This window comes from Morchella importuna (assembly GCF_003444635.1).
Source record: "Morchella importuna strain M04M26 chromosome Unknown Morimp01GS005, whole genome shotgun sequence".
In the NCBI taxonomy this organism is placed as follows: Eukaryota; Fungi; Ascomycota; class Pezizomycetes; order Pezizales; family Morchellaceae; genus Morchella; species Morchella importuna.
Window position 1 is genome coordinate 1059659 of NW_025763402.1, and position 15705 is coordinate 1075363.

Here is a 15705-nt window from a genome sequence, read left to right on the forward strand (position 1 = left end):
TTGATATAAGGATACCCATACAATTTATCACTAAATACCTAATGATATCCTTATAACAAAATATCACTAATACCCCATACTAAAAAAGGGGGACCGGCAACCATCATCCTTATAAGAAGACTATCACTATATCGGGTATCACTATAACGAGAGTCGACTGTATAACCGACCTGATCTACAGTACAGTTCTAACCTTTGAAGCCTCCATATACTCTCTGCGCCACAAAAATTTACGCGCAAGGCCAAACACTGGTATTTCCCTTAAAACAAACATCAAACACAAAGAAAAAAGAACGCCAATTGACAATAACTAAAATAAAAAGAAAAACCCAAGTCCGAACCATCCTAACCACAAACACGATATACAACCCATACGGTCCCCTATAATCTAAGGCTCATCGCCCCAGTCTTCGTCCAACTCATCGATAAGCTGGTTTTCATCTTCTACTGAGCTCCTGCCGCCGCCAATCCGATCACCGCCAACGGTCCGTGCGCCAAAGCCACTGCCGCCTACACGGCCGTATCCAGAGTTTGAGCGCGAGCGCCGGAACGAGGATGGTAGGGGGAGGCATTCGATGAATTTGGTCCAGACTGTGTTGGCTGTGCTCTATAGGAGATGTATTAGCGAGTGTACATTGCTGGTGATTGATGATATAGGAAAATGCAGTATGCATGAAAAATGGATGCGAAAACAAAAACAAAAAAAGAGCTACGAGTGTATATGTGTGAAATATATAGTGATATCTATGCAAAAAATAAAAAGGAAAAAAGGAAAAGAAAAGAAAGGAAAAAGTAAAGCTATCCAGCAGCTCTACTTGGGCAAAGTCCCACTCGGCGGCGGCGGCGTCGCGGAAAACAAATGCAAAACATTGAATGGTAGCAAGAAACGCACCCATATGAACCCAATAGCGCCTGCCCACGCATGATAGTGTGGAATCTGTCTCCACCCTCGCGCATGCATCACACTTCTCTGATACATGCAACCACCTGCGCAATAGACTATTGCCGCAACAAGCCCACTAACAAAATCGTTAGCTATCAACCCTCATCTCTAGTAGATAGACATAAACTCACATGATGCCAAATACACTAACTGGTCCCAGCGCCTGGATCTTCACTGTCGGGCACGCGCTTGCCGTCCTGACCTCGAAGAAGTACGCACATTCGTTCGCTTGACCCACAAACGAGACAGCTGCCTTCTGCAGCATATCCCGGTCACACATCAAGCTCATCAATGTTGACTTCCGTAGCTTCGGGGCATCAGGGCAGGGTGAGCCGTCGGTGTACTCGATAACGAGCTTCCTCCCTCTGAAGTGGAGGTCTGTGGATACGCTCCTAGTGACGTCAGCTGAGACATACCTCCAGATAAGCGAGATCGTGCAGCACAAACCCGATGGAATACATTTCTCCGTCTTTCTCGTAGAACGCACTAACGTTCTTCTTCGCATCTCCCTTGATGCCTTCCACCTGCGTCACGTCTGCCAGCACCGGTGCGCATATGTTGATTGTGAAATTGGCGTTGTAGTCGAGGCCCTTGGCCACCCAGTCCGTATCCGCAGACTTCTTCTCCGTCGTCCGGATCAGTGGACGGAGATCGAAGAAGTTCCCGGAGGTGGGCGACGTCGCGGTGCATGGGGGGTCACTGTTTCCAGGTGTCTCGGGGGCTGTCGGGGCATCTGCAGCTGCTGAAACCTGGACGAGTGCTGAAAATAGCGCAAACAGCGCGGGAGAGGTTGACCAGAACCTCATGATTGGTGATATTGATTTCAAAGAAACGAAACTGAGATGTTGGGGGGGGGGGGAACTCAGCTGTGACGTTTGCGAGGGAAGCTGCCGACGAGGTGGCCTCTTTGTTACCCGGCTTGGAAGTGGGAGAGAGCTTACGCCACGCGGGTTAGGGTTCATGCAGGCACAGGGCGTCGCGTGCATGAAAAGGAACTGGGGGGGGTTGCACACGCTCTCGCCCATCCCGTACACCCCGCAGCACCTCGACAGAATCCAAGGTCAAGAAGCGGGTGCTTCTGCATGTCCGAGAACAGCAACAACAATTGGGTGGGCCAAAAGTAACTCTGGAGCCTCATCTGCCTCAAAAGAGTGGCCAAGAGACGACAGGACGCTACATACGGAGAGTGATTAACTAACGATCGCTGCAGAAACCTCGCCTACGCCGCCAACTTGCTGACTGGGTTCGGGATCCTATTGCTCATGTTCTCAACAAGTTTACTGTGCACCCCGTGCTAGCTGCTATCACGAAATTGGATTATCCTGTGAGAAATATCATGAAGCACCTAGGAACTGGGGAATATTGGCTGCCTAGGCTACCTACATGTACATATCAGTCTTAGGGATACCAAAGGGATATCAATATTCAGAGAGAGAATCCACGTGCATGTCTGGTTCGGATAAGACCATAGCAGAGAAAGAATTTCCCCACCAACACGTCTTGTTACCGTCTCCTCAGGCGTCACACTGTGGCCGATACAGACTCAATTGATGGCTGGCGACTCCGTCGGTTGCGCCTTGTTTCAAAGTAAAAGGGCAAGCAAGAGAAATTAGGCTTGGTTCTAACTTCTGAAAGACACAGCACAGTCTTGTGCACGTGGTGCAGTACGACAGACAGACAGACGGACGCTGAGTCTAACCTTGTCTCTCCCCACGACCAAACAACATTACACCGTCCCCCTCCTCCTCTCTCCAGTACTCACTGTCGCTGACTCTACCCCGCCGCTCACAACTGCCACTGCCAGGACGCTCCTCGGTCTTTGTTGCCCGCGAGTGACGGTTCGTGCAGCAGGGGCAGCAGCAGCAGCAGCAGCAGCAGGCTGTTCTCGCAACCCTAACCCCGGCCAGCGCCCCCACGCCCTAAGGCCTGTTCGGGCTAGGCAATTCCCACCACATCGTTCACACATCAACAACCGCAGCGACAAGCCATCTCACGTCTCTCCCGAAGGACTCGGCCCTAATCTCGAGCCTTTACCCCGCGCTGCAGCTCAGGCACAGACTGAAGACAGGACAGCCCCCCCCATCAACTACGAGGAGCATATTCTTATTCTTAATCACCTTTCTCAGCTTCAACTCATCTCCTTTCTCTCCCCCCCCACCCCTCACACACACTCACACACACACACATACATACACATAAATACTGAACACTCCCCCCCACATTCTTACGCCTTCCACTCCATCTCTCATCCAGATATGTCAGACGTTGGTTCCTTGGTAGCATTGCTCCCCCACGAATCCGAGGACACGGAAGAGGATCCAGAAACACATGCAACTGCCCGGGAGTTCGTCGACTGTAATCCTCACGTCTCCGTCAATTTGCCTCTTCTTCTTCTAACCGCCGCTAACCCAGTGGACTAGACACGGAATACCTTCCCAGCGACATTCGCCGCTCCATCGAACTCCTACAATCCCTCCACGAACAATATGACTACTACACAGCCCAGCTCCAAACACTCACAAAGGAGTTTAGGACTCTCCAGGCGGAGCTTCCCGTATCCAATGGTTTTGCTCGCACGGTAACGGACAAGGAGCTGGAGTTGCGACTGAGGATCTCCCGCGCCATGAACGCCGCCCTCCGAGCGCGTCAGGAAAGCACAGCGGAGTCCATAAAAATGCACCAGAACGTATACGTTCCCCCCCTTCCCCCTGCTGAGCTCTACTGATTCCATCTAGGTCGATCGCCACTACTCCCGAGCCGTCGCGATACGGTCCAAATTAGACGAGATCACGATACCTTCCCGCGACCCCACTCCCGTGTCGCCGCGAAAGCCCCGAGTCAAGGAGAAGCCCGACGACCAGCACTACAAAATCACACTCCGCCTCAACAATGAGCGGACACCAGCCCAGACAGCACGCGGCGGAGGACGTCGCCGCAACTACAATCCCACCCCACGCTCGCGACAACCCCCCCCGACTCCCGCCAACAACGAAGATGACTGGGAGGATATGCCGGACACTGTCGCGAAGCCAAAAAAGAAGAAACCTACCGCTGGTACTATCAAACGTGGCCCTAAACCTCCTACGGACCCTCCGTTCTCTGGTGGCGCACAGGCACGGTATGAAGACGGCACTCCGATTCCAAGCCATCTTCTCCCATGGAACAGACTCACCAATGAGGAATTGGCGCGCCTGCGGAAACGCATGAAGAAGAATGCCGGCTGGACCCCCAGTGTCACCATGATCATCCGCGAGCTTGAGTCACTAGGTAGAGGGCCAAAGCACAAGGATATGTTCACAGATCAGACGGAAGGCCACCTCGGCGAGGACTTCCTAAAAATCTATGGGCCTGAAGACGGCGGAATCGGGGACCCCGAAAAGATCGCACCCGACGACGGCGAGGGCGTTCGCGAGAATAAGGGCATGCGTCTCAACCGTGCAAAGAAACGAAAACGAGAAGAGGAACGGAAGGAAAAGGAACGCGAAGCGGAGCGAGAGCGCCAAGAGCGCGAAGCAGAAGCAGAGAATGTCAGAAAGGCCGAGGAGGAAGAGCGCAAGGAGAAAGAACGCCTAATGAGAGAAGCTCGTGAGCGCGCTGCGCGCGAGGCCGCAGAACGGGAGGCCGCCGCCGCTGCAGCAGTCGAGAGAGAGCGTCTTGCCCGTGAAGCACGCGAGGAAAAGCTCCGCGAGGAAAAGGCCCGTGAGAAGGCAGCAGTCAAGGAAAAAGAACGTGCCGCCGCAATCGTGGCTGCCAGCAGCCGCAAGATGCGTAGCGCATCCATCAGCACCGGGACTACTGCTTCCACGAGTACCACTACTGCGTCTGTAGAGGCCTCCTCCACCGAGGATGCAGACGAGGACATGCCCGATGTGGACGCCGACGCACCTCTACCACGGCGTCTTGGCCGCCCCCCGAAGAACCCCCCCACGTTCAAGCCTGGACATAAGCGTGCCGCATCGACCACCACCCCCGCCGGAGCGGACCCCAAGCGGTCCAAACGCGACCTGGCCGCGCCTGCGCCCGCGGCCGCCCCCACAACCGCGAGGAAAAAGGGCCTGATGGGAAGGGGAACAAGGAAGAAGCCCACCACCCCCGGAGACGAGGAAGGGGCCGAGGAGGAATGGGTGGATGACGACGAAGAAGATCTTAATAGGTATTGTCTCTGCGATGAGGTTTCGAGAGGGACTATGGTCGCTTGCGAGAACTCTCAGGTTAGTTTTGTGGTGTTGGTTTATTTCGTGATTTTTTTTATCTCCTTCTCGCGTGCCCGGCCGACTCTCCCCTGCTACTACTATCAATGATACCCCTCCTCACCCCTTCTCACCTTCCCTCCCTTTAGCCCTAGCATTACACATCTATCAGCCCTGAGCATGATACCACTACACCACACGTTGCGTGCGTACTTGTTTACCACACTCTACCTGAGAGTCCGTCAAAAGGAGGAAAACTAACAGCAGGGGCTCGCACCCGTAGTGTCCGAAAGTCTGGTTCCATATCGAGTGCGTCGGCCTGAAAGAAGAAGAGGCGACCACAAAGGCAAAGTGGTTTTGTCCCCTCTGCTCTGAAAATAGCGGAAAGCGGGGTGCTGGGAAGAGGAGAACGGGTAAGAAGGTTTGATCCGTTTGAGTCATTGGGGCGGGATCTAATTGTATTATCCTTCCCTCTCCCAACCCTTCCTCTTCTTAGCCCCCCTTCCACGTTACTCCTATTTTTTTACTCCTATTACTCGGGTCGTGGTTCCCCACCTACCACTTCGGCCACGACTTCCTCCGGACCTCCGGACTTTGTTGCTTTGATCCGACTTCTAATCCCCCTTCCCCCCTTGGACTTCTTTTACATATCTCTATCTTGGACTCTTTTTTCATGCTACTTTACGTGTAGCACTGGATCTCTTTTTTTCTTCTTCTCTCTTTCTCTCTTACTTTTGTTAGGACTTGACATTTGGACATTGGTGTGTTGTTTTACTCTTTTTATTTTGTTTTATTCTTTATTTTTATCTTCAAGGACAAGGTTTCGGTTTCTTCTTCTTCTTCTTTTTCTTCTTTTTTTTTTCGTTTCTTCTACGGGAATGGGTAATGGGGTCAGTTCTTTGCCGTTCTTCTGTTTTTTTTTTTTTTTTGCTATGGTAAGGGTTTAGGTTTTTTATATCTTATTTTTTGATCTGTGTATTATCTACTTCTTTTTTTTCTTCTTTTTTTCTTCCTTTCTTTCTTACTGGGCGCGGGCGGGCGGGTAAGCGAGGGTTGAGTTGATTGATGATGGCTTGATGCTGTCCTTTCCTTGACTTACTTCTGCTGATATATTCTCTGGTGGACTGGGACTTTTTTTTTTCGATGAGTAATTGGAGTGGGCGAGCGAGAATGTATGACTGGCTATTTAGGCGGGTGCGACATGTTGGGACTAGTAATCGGCCCAGAGGGGCGTTTTATGGCTATGGGCCCTTTCTGATAGTTTTTGCACTGGAGAGGAAATCTGAATGCAAAGAAAGACTAAATGAACGCAAGGGATTGTAAAACGCTATCCACATCAAGCACCACGAAGGTTTACATGAGTCTTCTGCATACAAGTGCCAGTACATAAGTTATTGAAAATTATTGAAAAGTACTTAGACTTTCACAAGTACATATAATTTGTGATACTAGCTTGAATATCCATAGACCAACACATCATAGCCATAAGAATACATCTGACTACATGTACAGGCCCTACAAACAGCACATGAAATTTCTGCTCGTATCGGATACAAAGTGGCACTAGAATGCCATTGTGCAAGTATACAAAACCAATACTATAGACCTGCCTCTCAGGTAGAAGCATAGCGGTTCGCCCACCCTCTGAGACCTTCAGCAATATCAATCTTTAAATATGCTCTGTAATACCTCATTTCCATCGCATAGTCCATAGCTGTCATCCCACGAAGGTCCTGAATACTAGTGTCTATGCCTCGCTCCAACAACGCTCCGATACTTGGCTCAGCATTGCCGCCCTTGATTACAGCGTGGTGAAGTGCTGTTCGCCCATACCGTTTACAGAGTGCGTTTATGCCTGCTCCTCCATCCAACAGAGCGTGAATTGTCAAGACACAGCCATCAATAGCGGCCTGCTTAAGTGCAGTGTAGCCTCGCCATCCCATAAAGTCCGGATCCGCGCCCATATTCAATAGAAAAGCGGCTACAGTTGGCTCATGGTCACAAGATGCATGCTGGAGTGAAGTCGCCCCGATATAATCCAGGCTATCGACTTTGCCATCCAAAAACATCTCGAGAAAGTCAAGTTTTCGCTCTATTATGGCGTATCTAAGAGGGCTAGGCACGTATACCACCAACGGAGAACTTACATATGAATCTGTACCACACACAAATAGTAGATCCAGGGCAGCCGGCTCGGTCGTGAAACTGTGTGGATCAGCGCCATGTTCCAGGAGGAGTTTGGCTATCTCGTTCTTGTTTTTCTGTATAGTTATAAAGAGCGGTGAGAATTCCCTATAACCCACTGAGTATCGACCGACTCGCGATAGAGTGTTGACATTAGGACCAAACCCGAGGATCAATTTGACCATATTTATTGAGCGATAATGCACAGCAGCGTGGAGCGGCGTGAATCGGTGCTGAAGGTACCTTCTGCTCATAATCGCTCCAGCATTTAGAAGGCCTCGACATGTTTCAAACGACCCCTTCCTCACCGCCCAGAAGAGTGGCGTCTGTCCCATATTGTCTCGAGTATCTATCCCTATTCCCATCTCTAAAAATTTGCTGAATAGATCACCACGCCCCAAAACCATCGCCCAGTATAGTGGCGAACGCCCGTAAGCACTGTCAACTAGAACGGAACGATGGTAATATTTTATGAGGAAGACTGCGACCCTATCTATACTTGCGGTCTTCGTAAGAAGTTCATTTAGCTTTGAGACTTGACTATTAGTATACGGATATTTGATCTCAGAGCGCCGATCTTCGAGCAATATACAGATATTCTCTACGTTCTGAGTAATAGCTGATAAATAGAGAGCCATGATGAGGTTTCCACCCTTCTGGGCAAATCTCCTGAGGAGAATCGGCTTTAGAAGTACGAATAGGCTACGGTTAACGCAGGCAAACCGATTGAAATCACCGGCAGTAGATAAAAGAAAAGAAATCTCGATAACGAGCTCATTGGGGAGTTCGCTGAACGACATGTTGCGTGGTATATGGGGGATATGTATATACATAGTACGAGGAGGAAAGCAACAAGACCTGTACTCTCTTAGTATATTATTTCTTCACGCGAGGCCACCTGTTTTTTTTATTCACACGAAAATGGCGTAGGAGACCATCAGAACACGTAATACTGCTATCCTCAAGGCCACAATTAGAGCCTTGAACTCTTTTGACCTTTCTGTACCTTTTGAATGAATTGCCATTTCTCGAGGCAAAGGCCTTAATCCTGCTCCACGGAAATGCTTGAGCTGCAAATACTGGTGCGATTCTGATGAAAAATTCTCCCCCTGGGCATAGACCCAGCAATATCCGCAAAACTCCATGCTCATCTAGCGTGGACAAAGTTAAAACCCCCTACTCCCGTACTGATTTTTAATTAAGCGTACATACATTTCCTACAATATTTTTGCCTCATCATCAGCAAACCCGTCGAGACGTGGCCATTGGAAACTTAGGCAATACCTAGCTAATCCGATCTAAATGGTGTGATAGGCCAAGACTACACATATTCTGTCTTCGTTGCGCGAGTGTGGTATCATATCCGAGGACGGCCGCATATTAATGCAATCTCTTCATTCTCTGAGTAATGGCCTAAGATAATGAGAACATACATGTAGGTAGCTTTTTTCTGAATGAAATGATCTCGAGTGAAATGTCATACTCAATTAATATGCATTATTAACATCAAATTAACTAGGTACCTACATGTAGTTATACCCGCCGAGGCCTTATCGGAACATCAAGCAATTCATAGGGACCCGGGTATACAATAGCGAGATGCTTTGTAATCATTTCACCATTTATCACCCGCAATCGCCAATCCAACCAGCAAATATCCCGGCTTCAATAATCCTGATCCGCTAGCACCTGGCCGGGATTTATACAGCCGACATAGAGTTTAACTCGTTTCTATAATTGGAATACATCATATATATGTAAAGCATAAAAAAATGAAATCCTTTGTTTGGATCGATTTGTGTGGCGGTGTCGAGTGACAACTGGTGAACATGCAAAGTACCTCTCGTGGTTCCCAGAGCGCTCTTCCGATAGGCTGACAAAATACAAAAAGTGCTCAAGCATGACAATGACTATCCAATCAACTCCAATGCTCCAATGTGCGCACATATATTGTCAAGGGTTACAGTCATGACGTGAATAATAATACTCTATGCTGCAAGGGCGGCATCACAGCATATAGGCCGTGGCACTGCATCTACAAATAAGATTAAATCCACCAAAAGAGGTAGTTGTAGATCAACTTTGATGATGCTCTTGGCTCTCCTCCGTTGTTTCTATGTGGATGAAACCTGTGTTTCCTTGCGGCGATATCGAGCCACTCAGGTAAGTATCCGTTTCCTCAACCCTCGTCTCCATCTTTGGGTCCGTCTCATTGATAGGCGGCGTATAAAAGATGAGGCGGACACGCTTGGCAATGTCTCTTATGTCGGTGGAATGTCACATCTACTACAATTTGATGATAATGACATCGGCCGAGAGTATCCTCTTTGACCACTAAATGTTTGACTACATTGATCTAGGTATACAACTTGGACACATACAATAACTAAACATAATGAATACCTAACAGTTATCTCTTCAATAAGCACTATGCAGTACTTCAAGCCACTAGATATATCACCACCAACCAACATCCCACAACCCCACCAAACGCCCACATCCTAGGGCAAAGGAAACTGCAGCATGGGCCCATACGTCATTTCCCATCATCCAGCACCAGTCAAAGCTCTTCCTCGACCGGCAAAAGAAACCAAAGAAGAATTCGGTCTAAACGGATATCGATCTCTCTATCACTCCCGACGAATATCGCGACCAAAGCAAAAGGCTCTTTTTCTCCACCCTCCTCATGCTCATATTCATATTCCTCCTCCCCAGTCGCCCAACAATAGTTCTGAAAATAGCCCTGCCAGCAAATCCACATGTATTTATCATTATTACAATAACATTCCTCAACGAACTTAATTGCACAAGCAGAATTAATGTGTTGGCTCGCCAACGTCTGGAGCGGTTGCAATCGACATTTACACACGTGCTGAACAAGGCGCACCACCACCACCTCCTCCACCACCGGGCATGCACTATCACTTATGCTTCGAACCACTCAGGATGCCCGAGGAAACGGCACACGATCGATTACATCAGATCCTTGTTTTTATTGTCAAGCGGGCCTCTGGCTTTCCCCGGGCACTAAACTAAACGTACATAATCGCTTGCTTGTCCAACTAAATTCTCATGATTTGGGATGACCTTGCAATTTTCGTGGAGGATGGATGGATTATATGGATGGACGGATGGATTGATTGTCAGTGCTTCAGCTTCAATCTACCTACTCTACTCAGTACTGCATGGGCCAATTGGAAATAACGGGTACGAATCTTCTAACGAAAAGAAGCCCTAGTAATATTGAACGACATATGTAGGTCCGGCGAGCCCATAACTGTATGCTCCTCCGGTGAAAAAACCAGTTGGAGGTTTCCCATAGGTATTCCCATAGGTATTGCTAAATTTCAGTCACCTGGCTGACCGTCGCAACGTACTTCACAACATCATATCCACCTTCCCTCTCTGGAAGGACAAATTTAAGGTGAGTTAGGCAGAAACTGACCAATGAGCCAATAGATACTCCCTTCCCCACGAAATTCAAAGATGCATGATGATATTCTATCCAGCCCAATCATGCCTTAAACGACCTATCCTAATGATCCTAATGTCCTTAAATCCTAATATCCTGATATCCTGTCCTGTATTCCCTATATATGCATCCATCCAGCACCATAATTTAAAAGCAGAACAAAAAAGAAAAAAAGAAAAGAACACAGGTTGTCCCCAAAATCTTTTTAATCACAGGATTACAAATTCCACCTCTTCTTCTCGAAACCCAAAAACCATAAAGTACAACACAAACACGCACCTATGGGTATATATATAAAAAAAAAGGGCTACAGCACATACATCTCACAGCAAGCGAAAAACAATAAAAATAGAAACCCAATGCACAATAAATGTCAAAAAATAAAAAAGTACCATATACTTTAGCATCCTTTATACTTTTTGATCGAAAAAAAAGAGGGCATGCCTGCTAGGCCTATAGCAAGTACATGTAGCTATTTAGCTTAAGCTTTTAGTAACAGCTAGCTCCCCCCGCCCTCCCCCCACATGTGCACAATGACATGTTAAGAATCCTACAAGGAATCTAAAACCCAAAGTGATGGGTGAGAAACAAAGAAAGAAGGAAAGAAAAAAAATGGTGGCTAAAAAGAAAATAAAAAAAGAAAGGGAGATATTGGTCGCCATGATCTAGCTACATATCTGGAAACAGGTGGGTGTGGTAGTAGTAGTACAAGATCAACAAACTCCAGATCGCATGTTAATGAAAGAAAAATGACTGACCTGACCGAGGGGCCAAAAAAGAAACCTATAACACGAAGAGGAAGAGAAAGATGCAATAATAATAAAAAAGTGACATACAGGCCCAGGGCGAGTTGCTCTCTGTAGGCACAAGCAGGCAGTAACAAAGACCTCAAAAATGTACAACGAAGTATAAATGGGGGAAGAAGAAAAAAACGTGACGCCGAATTCTGAAGACATTAAAGGTTACATAACTATAGTAAAGAAAGATGGTAGCAGTACTGGCCTATCCAAGAAGGTTGGACTCTACAGGCGAATCGAAAAAGGTATCATAAAAGAGAGTGAGAGAAAGATAAAAAGAAAAAATAACACTCAGAGGGACATTCGCAATCGGGGCACAAATTCTTCCATGCATTTCCCCAACCTGCCAGCTAACTTTTCAACATTAGACGATACAAAAAAGGTACCTTATTACACTATATCCTCAGTAAACCGCGAGGCTCGTGAACCATCATGTGATGGCAATGATCTACCCACTCCGTCCTTGCCAGCGCTCCCGACACTGACTGTACTCAATTGTCTGGGGAACGGCGGTGGTCTGGGAAGCTTGTCTGTAGATTCGTTATCACTCTCCACGGGCTCTTCCTGTATTCGAGGTGGCGGAGGCGCCATCGAGCTGCCTATATGTGGCGGCATATGAGTTGATGGCGGTGTAGGTGGTACCGCCGAAGAAAAGTTCATAGGAGCAGTTGAGCCGGTTGGTGATGTTGAGCTAGCCGTCATTGACGAATATCTCGAGGGTCCTACTACACTGGGTGTTGAAGCTACTGTTATTCCATCATCATCAGGGTAATATGAAGATCCTCCCGCAGACCGCGTGGAGCCATATCCAGGGCGCGGGCCACCAAGGACTGGTGCCAATTTCCTGCCAGAGACCTTATAGAAGCCCACTTCTGACGTTGAGGGTACTGTGGGTGTGTCGGAAGATTGACTGGCACGAGGTGTTCGTGGGCTCCTAAAAAATGACCCAGCTAGGGCAAAAGGAGCCGCCCCAGACCTTTGCATCATCTGATCCCCCTCGGCCCCTTCTAGCGGGCCACCATACCCTGCGTCATCTCTTTGTTGTGCAGCAACGGCTCTCTTGTGTCGTCGTAATAAATATAATATGGCTACCAGTATGAACGCAATTCCCGCTACACCCCCCAGAACGCCTCCAAGAAGACTTGGGCTTACAGGGGGGCTATTATCAGAAGGTGTAGTTGTTGATGTCGGAACTGCAGATGCAGAAGTACTACTTGTCGGTGCTACATATCCACCACCACCTCCACCTCCAGTTATGTCAGTCCCGGATCCTAGTAAAGACGTCGCGAGCGACTCGGAAGAAGTGGTTGAAGTGGCTGTGCTGTTTAAGCTACCTGATGAGACGGAAGATGTGGATGTTCGGGTGGAGCTGTTACCAGTGCTTGAGGAAGAACTCAATTCTCGTGTGCTTGTTGAGTACGTGTAAACAATAACAGTACCATCAACAGTAACTGTTGACTCACTACTAGGCTGCGATGAGGTAAGGGTAGTTGAACCTGTGGACCTAGTATTACCTACAAAAATAGTATTAGAACCTCCTCAAGACACTAGGGCCTACGCAGGGTCCCATTGACTTACTTGTTGTAGTTCCATTATTTCTTGATGTTTGCGATGTCAAGTAGGAAGTGATCGTCGTATAAGGGCGGGTAGTTGAAGAACCTGTATTTTGAGGCCGAGGTGTAATTGATGATAATGATGACGTTGAACTTGTTGTAGGTGGGATGGACATCCCAGCGGATGTTTCCGCTGGCGACGGAGGAGGAGAATTCGTACTCGAGATTGTCAGCAGCGTAGTCGAGGATATATCTGTAAGGAGGCTCGTTAATGGAGTCGAAGCCAAGGAAGTATCCGATAAAGCGCTTGTTGATGACCCTATCGAATTCAGGGCCGTCGACAATATCGAGTTCGAAACTATTGAAGCATCGGAGGCCCCTTCCAGAATGTCAGAAAATTTCGAAACCACGGAATCCAGAAGTCCTACAGCTACCGCACCTATTGATGATGAACCGCTTTCCACCTGTCGGGGTTGCAGTCGTGAGGGACGTGTGTAGGCCAAGTTTTCCCGAACCTGCTCAATAATCCTGATTTTCTCAATTGCTTGGTGATATTCCAACTCCCCTTCCAACAATCCTCCTTCTCCGCCGTGGCCCCCATAATCCCGCCGCAAATCCTCATCATCATCTGTAGTTTTCCCAGCTCTTACGCCGATCCCGCCAATGCCCTCTCCGTCATCCACCGTAACCCTCCCAGCCGAAACTCCCATCTCCTTTCCCCCCAGCCTTAAACAAATGTAACCTCGTACGAGAACTGGGACACAGATTGCCGACCGACGGGAAATGATTTTTTTGTTTGAAAAAAAAGTCGTTTGTATTCGTGATTTCCGTCAAACAGATTATTGATCCCCAAAAGTTCCCCAACCAGATTCTATTATTAATGGCTAAATGAAGATGAAGCGTTGTTCCAGTAGCGCCTCCCCCTAAGAAAGTTGTTGTAGGACTTTTTTTGCCGAATAAGATACAATACACACAGAATAATTGAGTTGGCAATCAGCAAGAATAAAGAACAGAGAGTGAAGAAAACTAAAAGTTGAATAGTTGATCTTCCTTTTTTTTGTGTTGAGTAGTAGTAGTAGCAGTAGATAAGACAGAAATAGTTGATTATCAAAAAAATAAATGAATTATTCTTTAGTAAAATTGGCGTCTTATTTTTTACCCCGAGTGATAGTTGTAGTAGCGGGTAGGTAGTTATTGCAAGTGCCTAGGAGCGGGCGCGAGGTCGCTGTGATATCCGAGTCGGTACTCCGGTATGATGTCGAATGGTTATGTATTGAGTTGCAGTAGTTGGAATTCGAAAAGAGTGAACGGGTTGTTTCCTTTTGGCTGCCGGGAACTAGCTGTTGGACGATAGAAAAAGCGAACGTGAACCTTGTCAGTGGGCTCTGACTTGGAGGGTAGTAGTATGTAGGCAGTAGGTAGTAGTAGGAGAGAGAAAGAGAAGGGAGGATGATAATGATGCAGAGCGGGATGCATTAGCAACAAGCGGGTGGTATTGGCAACGAACCGTGAATTGGCGATGCATGTACGTACAATGCAATCCAGTGAAAGGGTATTGGTATGGTATGGGGGCTGTTGGGCGGGAAGGGGCCCTAAGTTGAGTTGAGTTAAAAAGAGAGGCTGAGAGGCTTATCCGACAGCGTGGCTGGCAGTGAGTCCTTCTCTGAGGTCTATCACAAACACCCGATCTCCTTGTACCGGACAGAAGTCCCCGTAACGGACGGTCACTGGGATATGAAGCGAGCGAAAGGAAGCGAAAAAAACGAGGGAGGAAGAGGGAGAAAAAGAAGAGAGGAGGGGATGAGGGGGTGGGGGGGGGGGTGAGTAAGTTAACAAGCAAATATGTTAAAAAAGGGTGGTGAGAGAAGTGAGTAGGTTGTAACGAGTGAGCGGGAGAGATGTGTGTGAACGAACGAACGAACGTACGGGGGGGGGGGGGGCAGCACCAGACGGAGTGTGAACAAGCAGCGGCAGCGTGACGGCGACAGGGACAGGCAGGAGATGGGACGAAAAAAGATAGTCGAGGGGGGGGCCTCTGAACAGGGGGCAATTGGTGCTGCTGTTAATAATGCTGCCGTGCACTGTATGCCTGTGCTTGCTTGCTTGCTGCTTGCTTGCTATGCTGAGTCGGGGAGGAGAGACTGTGACCGTGGTGTTTGTTGTTCTTGAACGACGCAAGCAGCGACCCGTCCCAATGTATTTAGAGTCAGTCTACGTAACTCTACTACAGAGCCAAAATTAAACCAGATCAATGGAGATCGAAAGCCAGAAGAAACGAAATTTCGAAACACCACAACTTTATAGAAGACTACACTCTTAAGAAACCTTTGTCAAACAAGATAATACTGTTACTGGGGGTCTCAAACTTTTAACGTGTCTATCTGTACCTGCTGCAAGTGTGGGGAAAATCTGCACAAATCCTGTCTTTCTTGTTGGGCTGAGCCCGGTCTCGTCAATAATACTGTAATTAATTGGGTTGGAAATTTAGCGTTTTCTTTTGCGGCCGCGATCATCCGTTGTCACTCTGTAATAAATATGTAATCCCTTCAATTGCCTATGATCGATG

The 15705-nt window shown here is 48.0% G+C and overlaps 5 protein-coding genes across 5 annotated transcripts; 1 reads left to right on the forward strand and 4 right to left on the reverse strand.

Moving 5' to 3' along the window:
- Window positions 1-388: 388 nt before the first annotated feature.
- Window positions 389-1749, reverse strand: LAJ45_02811 (uncharacterized protein; the record flags this gene model as incomplete). Its single annotated transcript, XM_046112402.1, has 4 exons — window positions 389-607; window positions 893-1019; window positions 1075-1335; window positions 1391-1749. 4 exons carry the CDS (start codon window positions 1747-1749, stop codon window positions 389-391), a joined length of 966 nt encoding a protein of 321 aa, XP_045974528.1.
- Window positions 1750-3198: 1449 nt separating this feature from the next.
- LAJ45_02812 (uncharacterized protein) lies at window positions 3199-5560 on the forward strand (the record flags this gene model as incomplete). Its single annotated transcript, XM_046112403.1, has 4 exons — window positions 3199-3298; window positions 3364-3629; window positions 3679-5154; window positions 5417-5560. 4 exons carry the CDS (start codon window positions 3199-3201, stop codon window positions 5558-5560), a joined length of 1986 nt encoding a protein of 661 aa, XP_045974529.1.
- A 1186-nt stretch (window positions 5561-6746) lies between these two features.
- On the reverse strand, window positions 6747-8117 carry LAJ45_02813 (uncharacterized protein; the record flags this gene model as incomplete). The annotated part of the gene is made up of 1 exon (XM_046112404.1): window positions 6747-7652. The coding sequence occupies one exon, from the start codon at window positions 7650-7652 to the stop codon at window positions 6747-6749; it is 906 nt and encodes a 301-aa protein (XP_045974530.1).
- Window positions 8118-11976: 3859 nt separating this feature from the next.
- On the reverse strand, window positions 11977-13849 carry LAJ45_02814 (uncharacterized protein; the record flags this gene model as incomplete). The annotated part of the gene is made up of 6 exons (XM_046112405.1): window positions 11977-12827; window positions 12963-13100; window positions 13165-13184; window positions 13246-13518; window positions 13568-13569; window positions 13655-13849. 6 exons carry the CDS (start codon window positions 13847-13849, stop codon window positions 11977-11979), a joined length of 1479 nt encoding a protein of 492 aa, XP_045974531.1.
- Window positions 13850-14287: 438 nt separating this feature from the next.
- Window positions 14288-14664, reverse strand: LAJ45_02815 (uncharacterized protein; the record flags this gene model as incomplete). The annotated part of the gene is made up of 2 exons (XM_046112406.1): window positions 14288-14479; window positions 14647-14664. 2 exons carry the CDS (start codon window positions 14662-14664, stop codon window positions 14288-14290), a joined length of 210 nt encoding a protein of 69 aa, XP_045974532.1.
- Between the last annotated feature and the right edge of the window lie 1041 nt (window positions 14665-15705).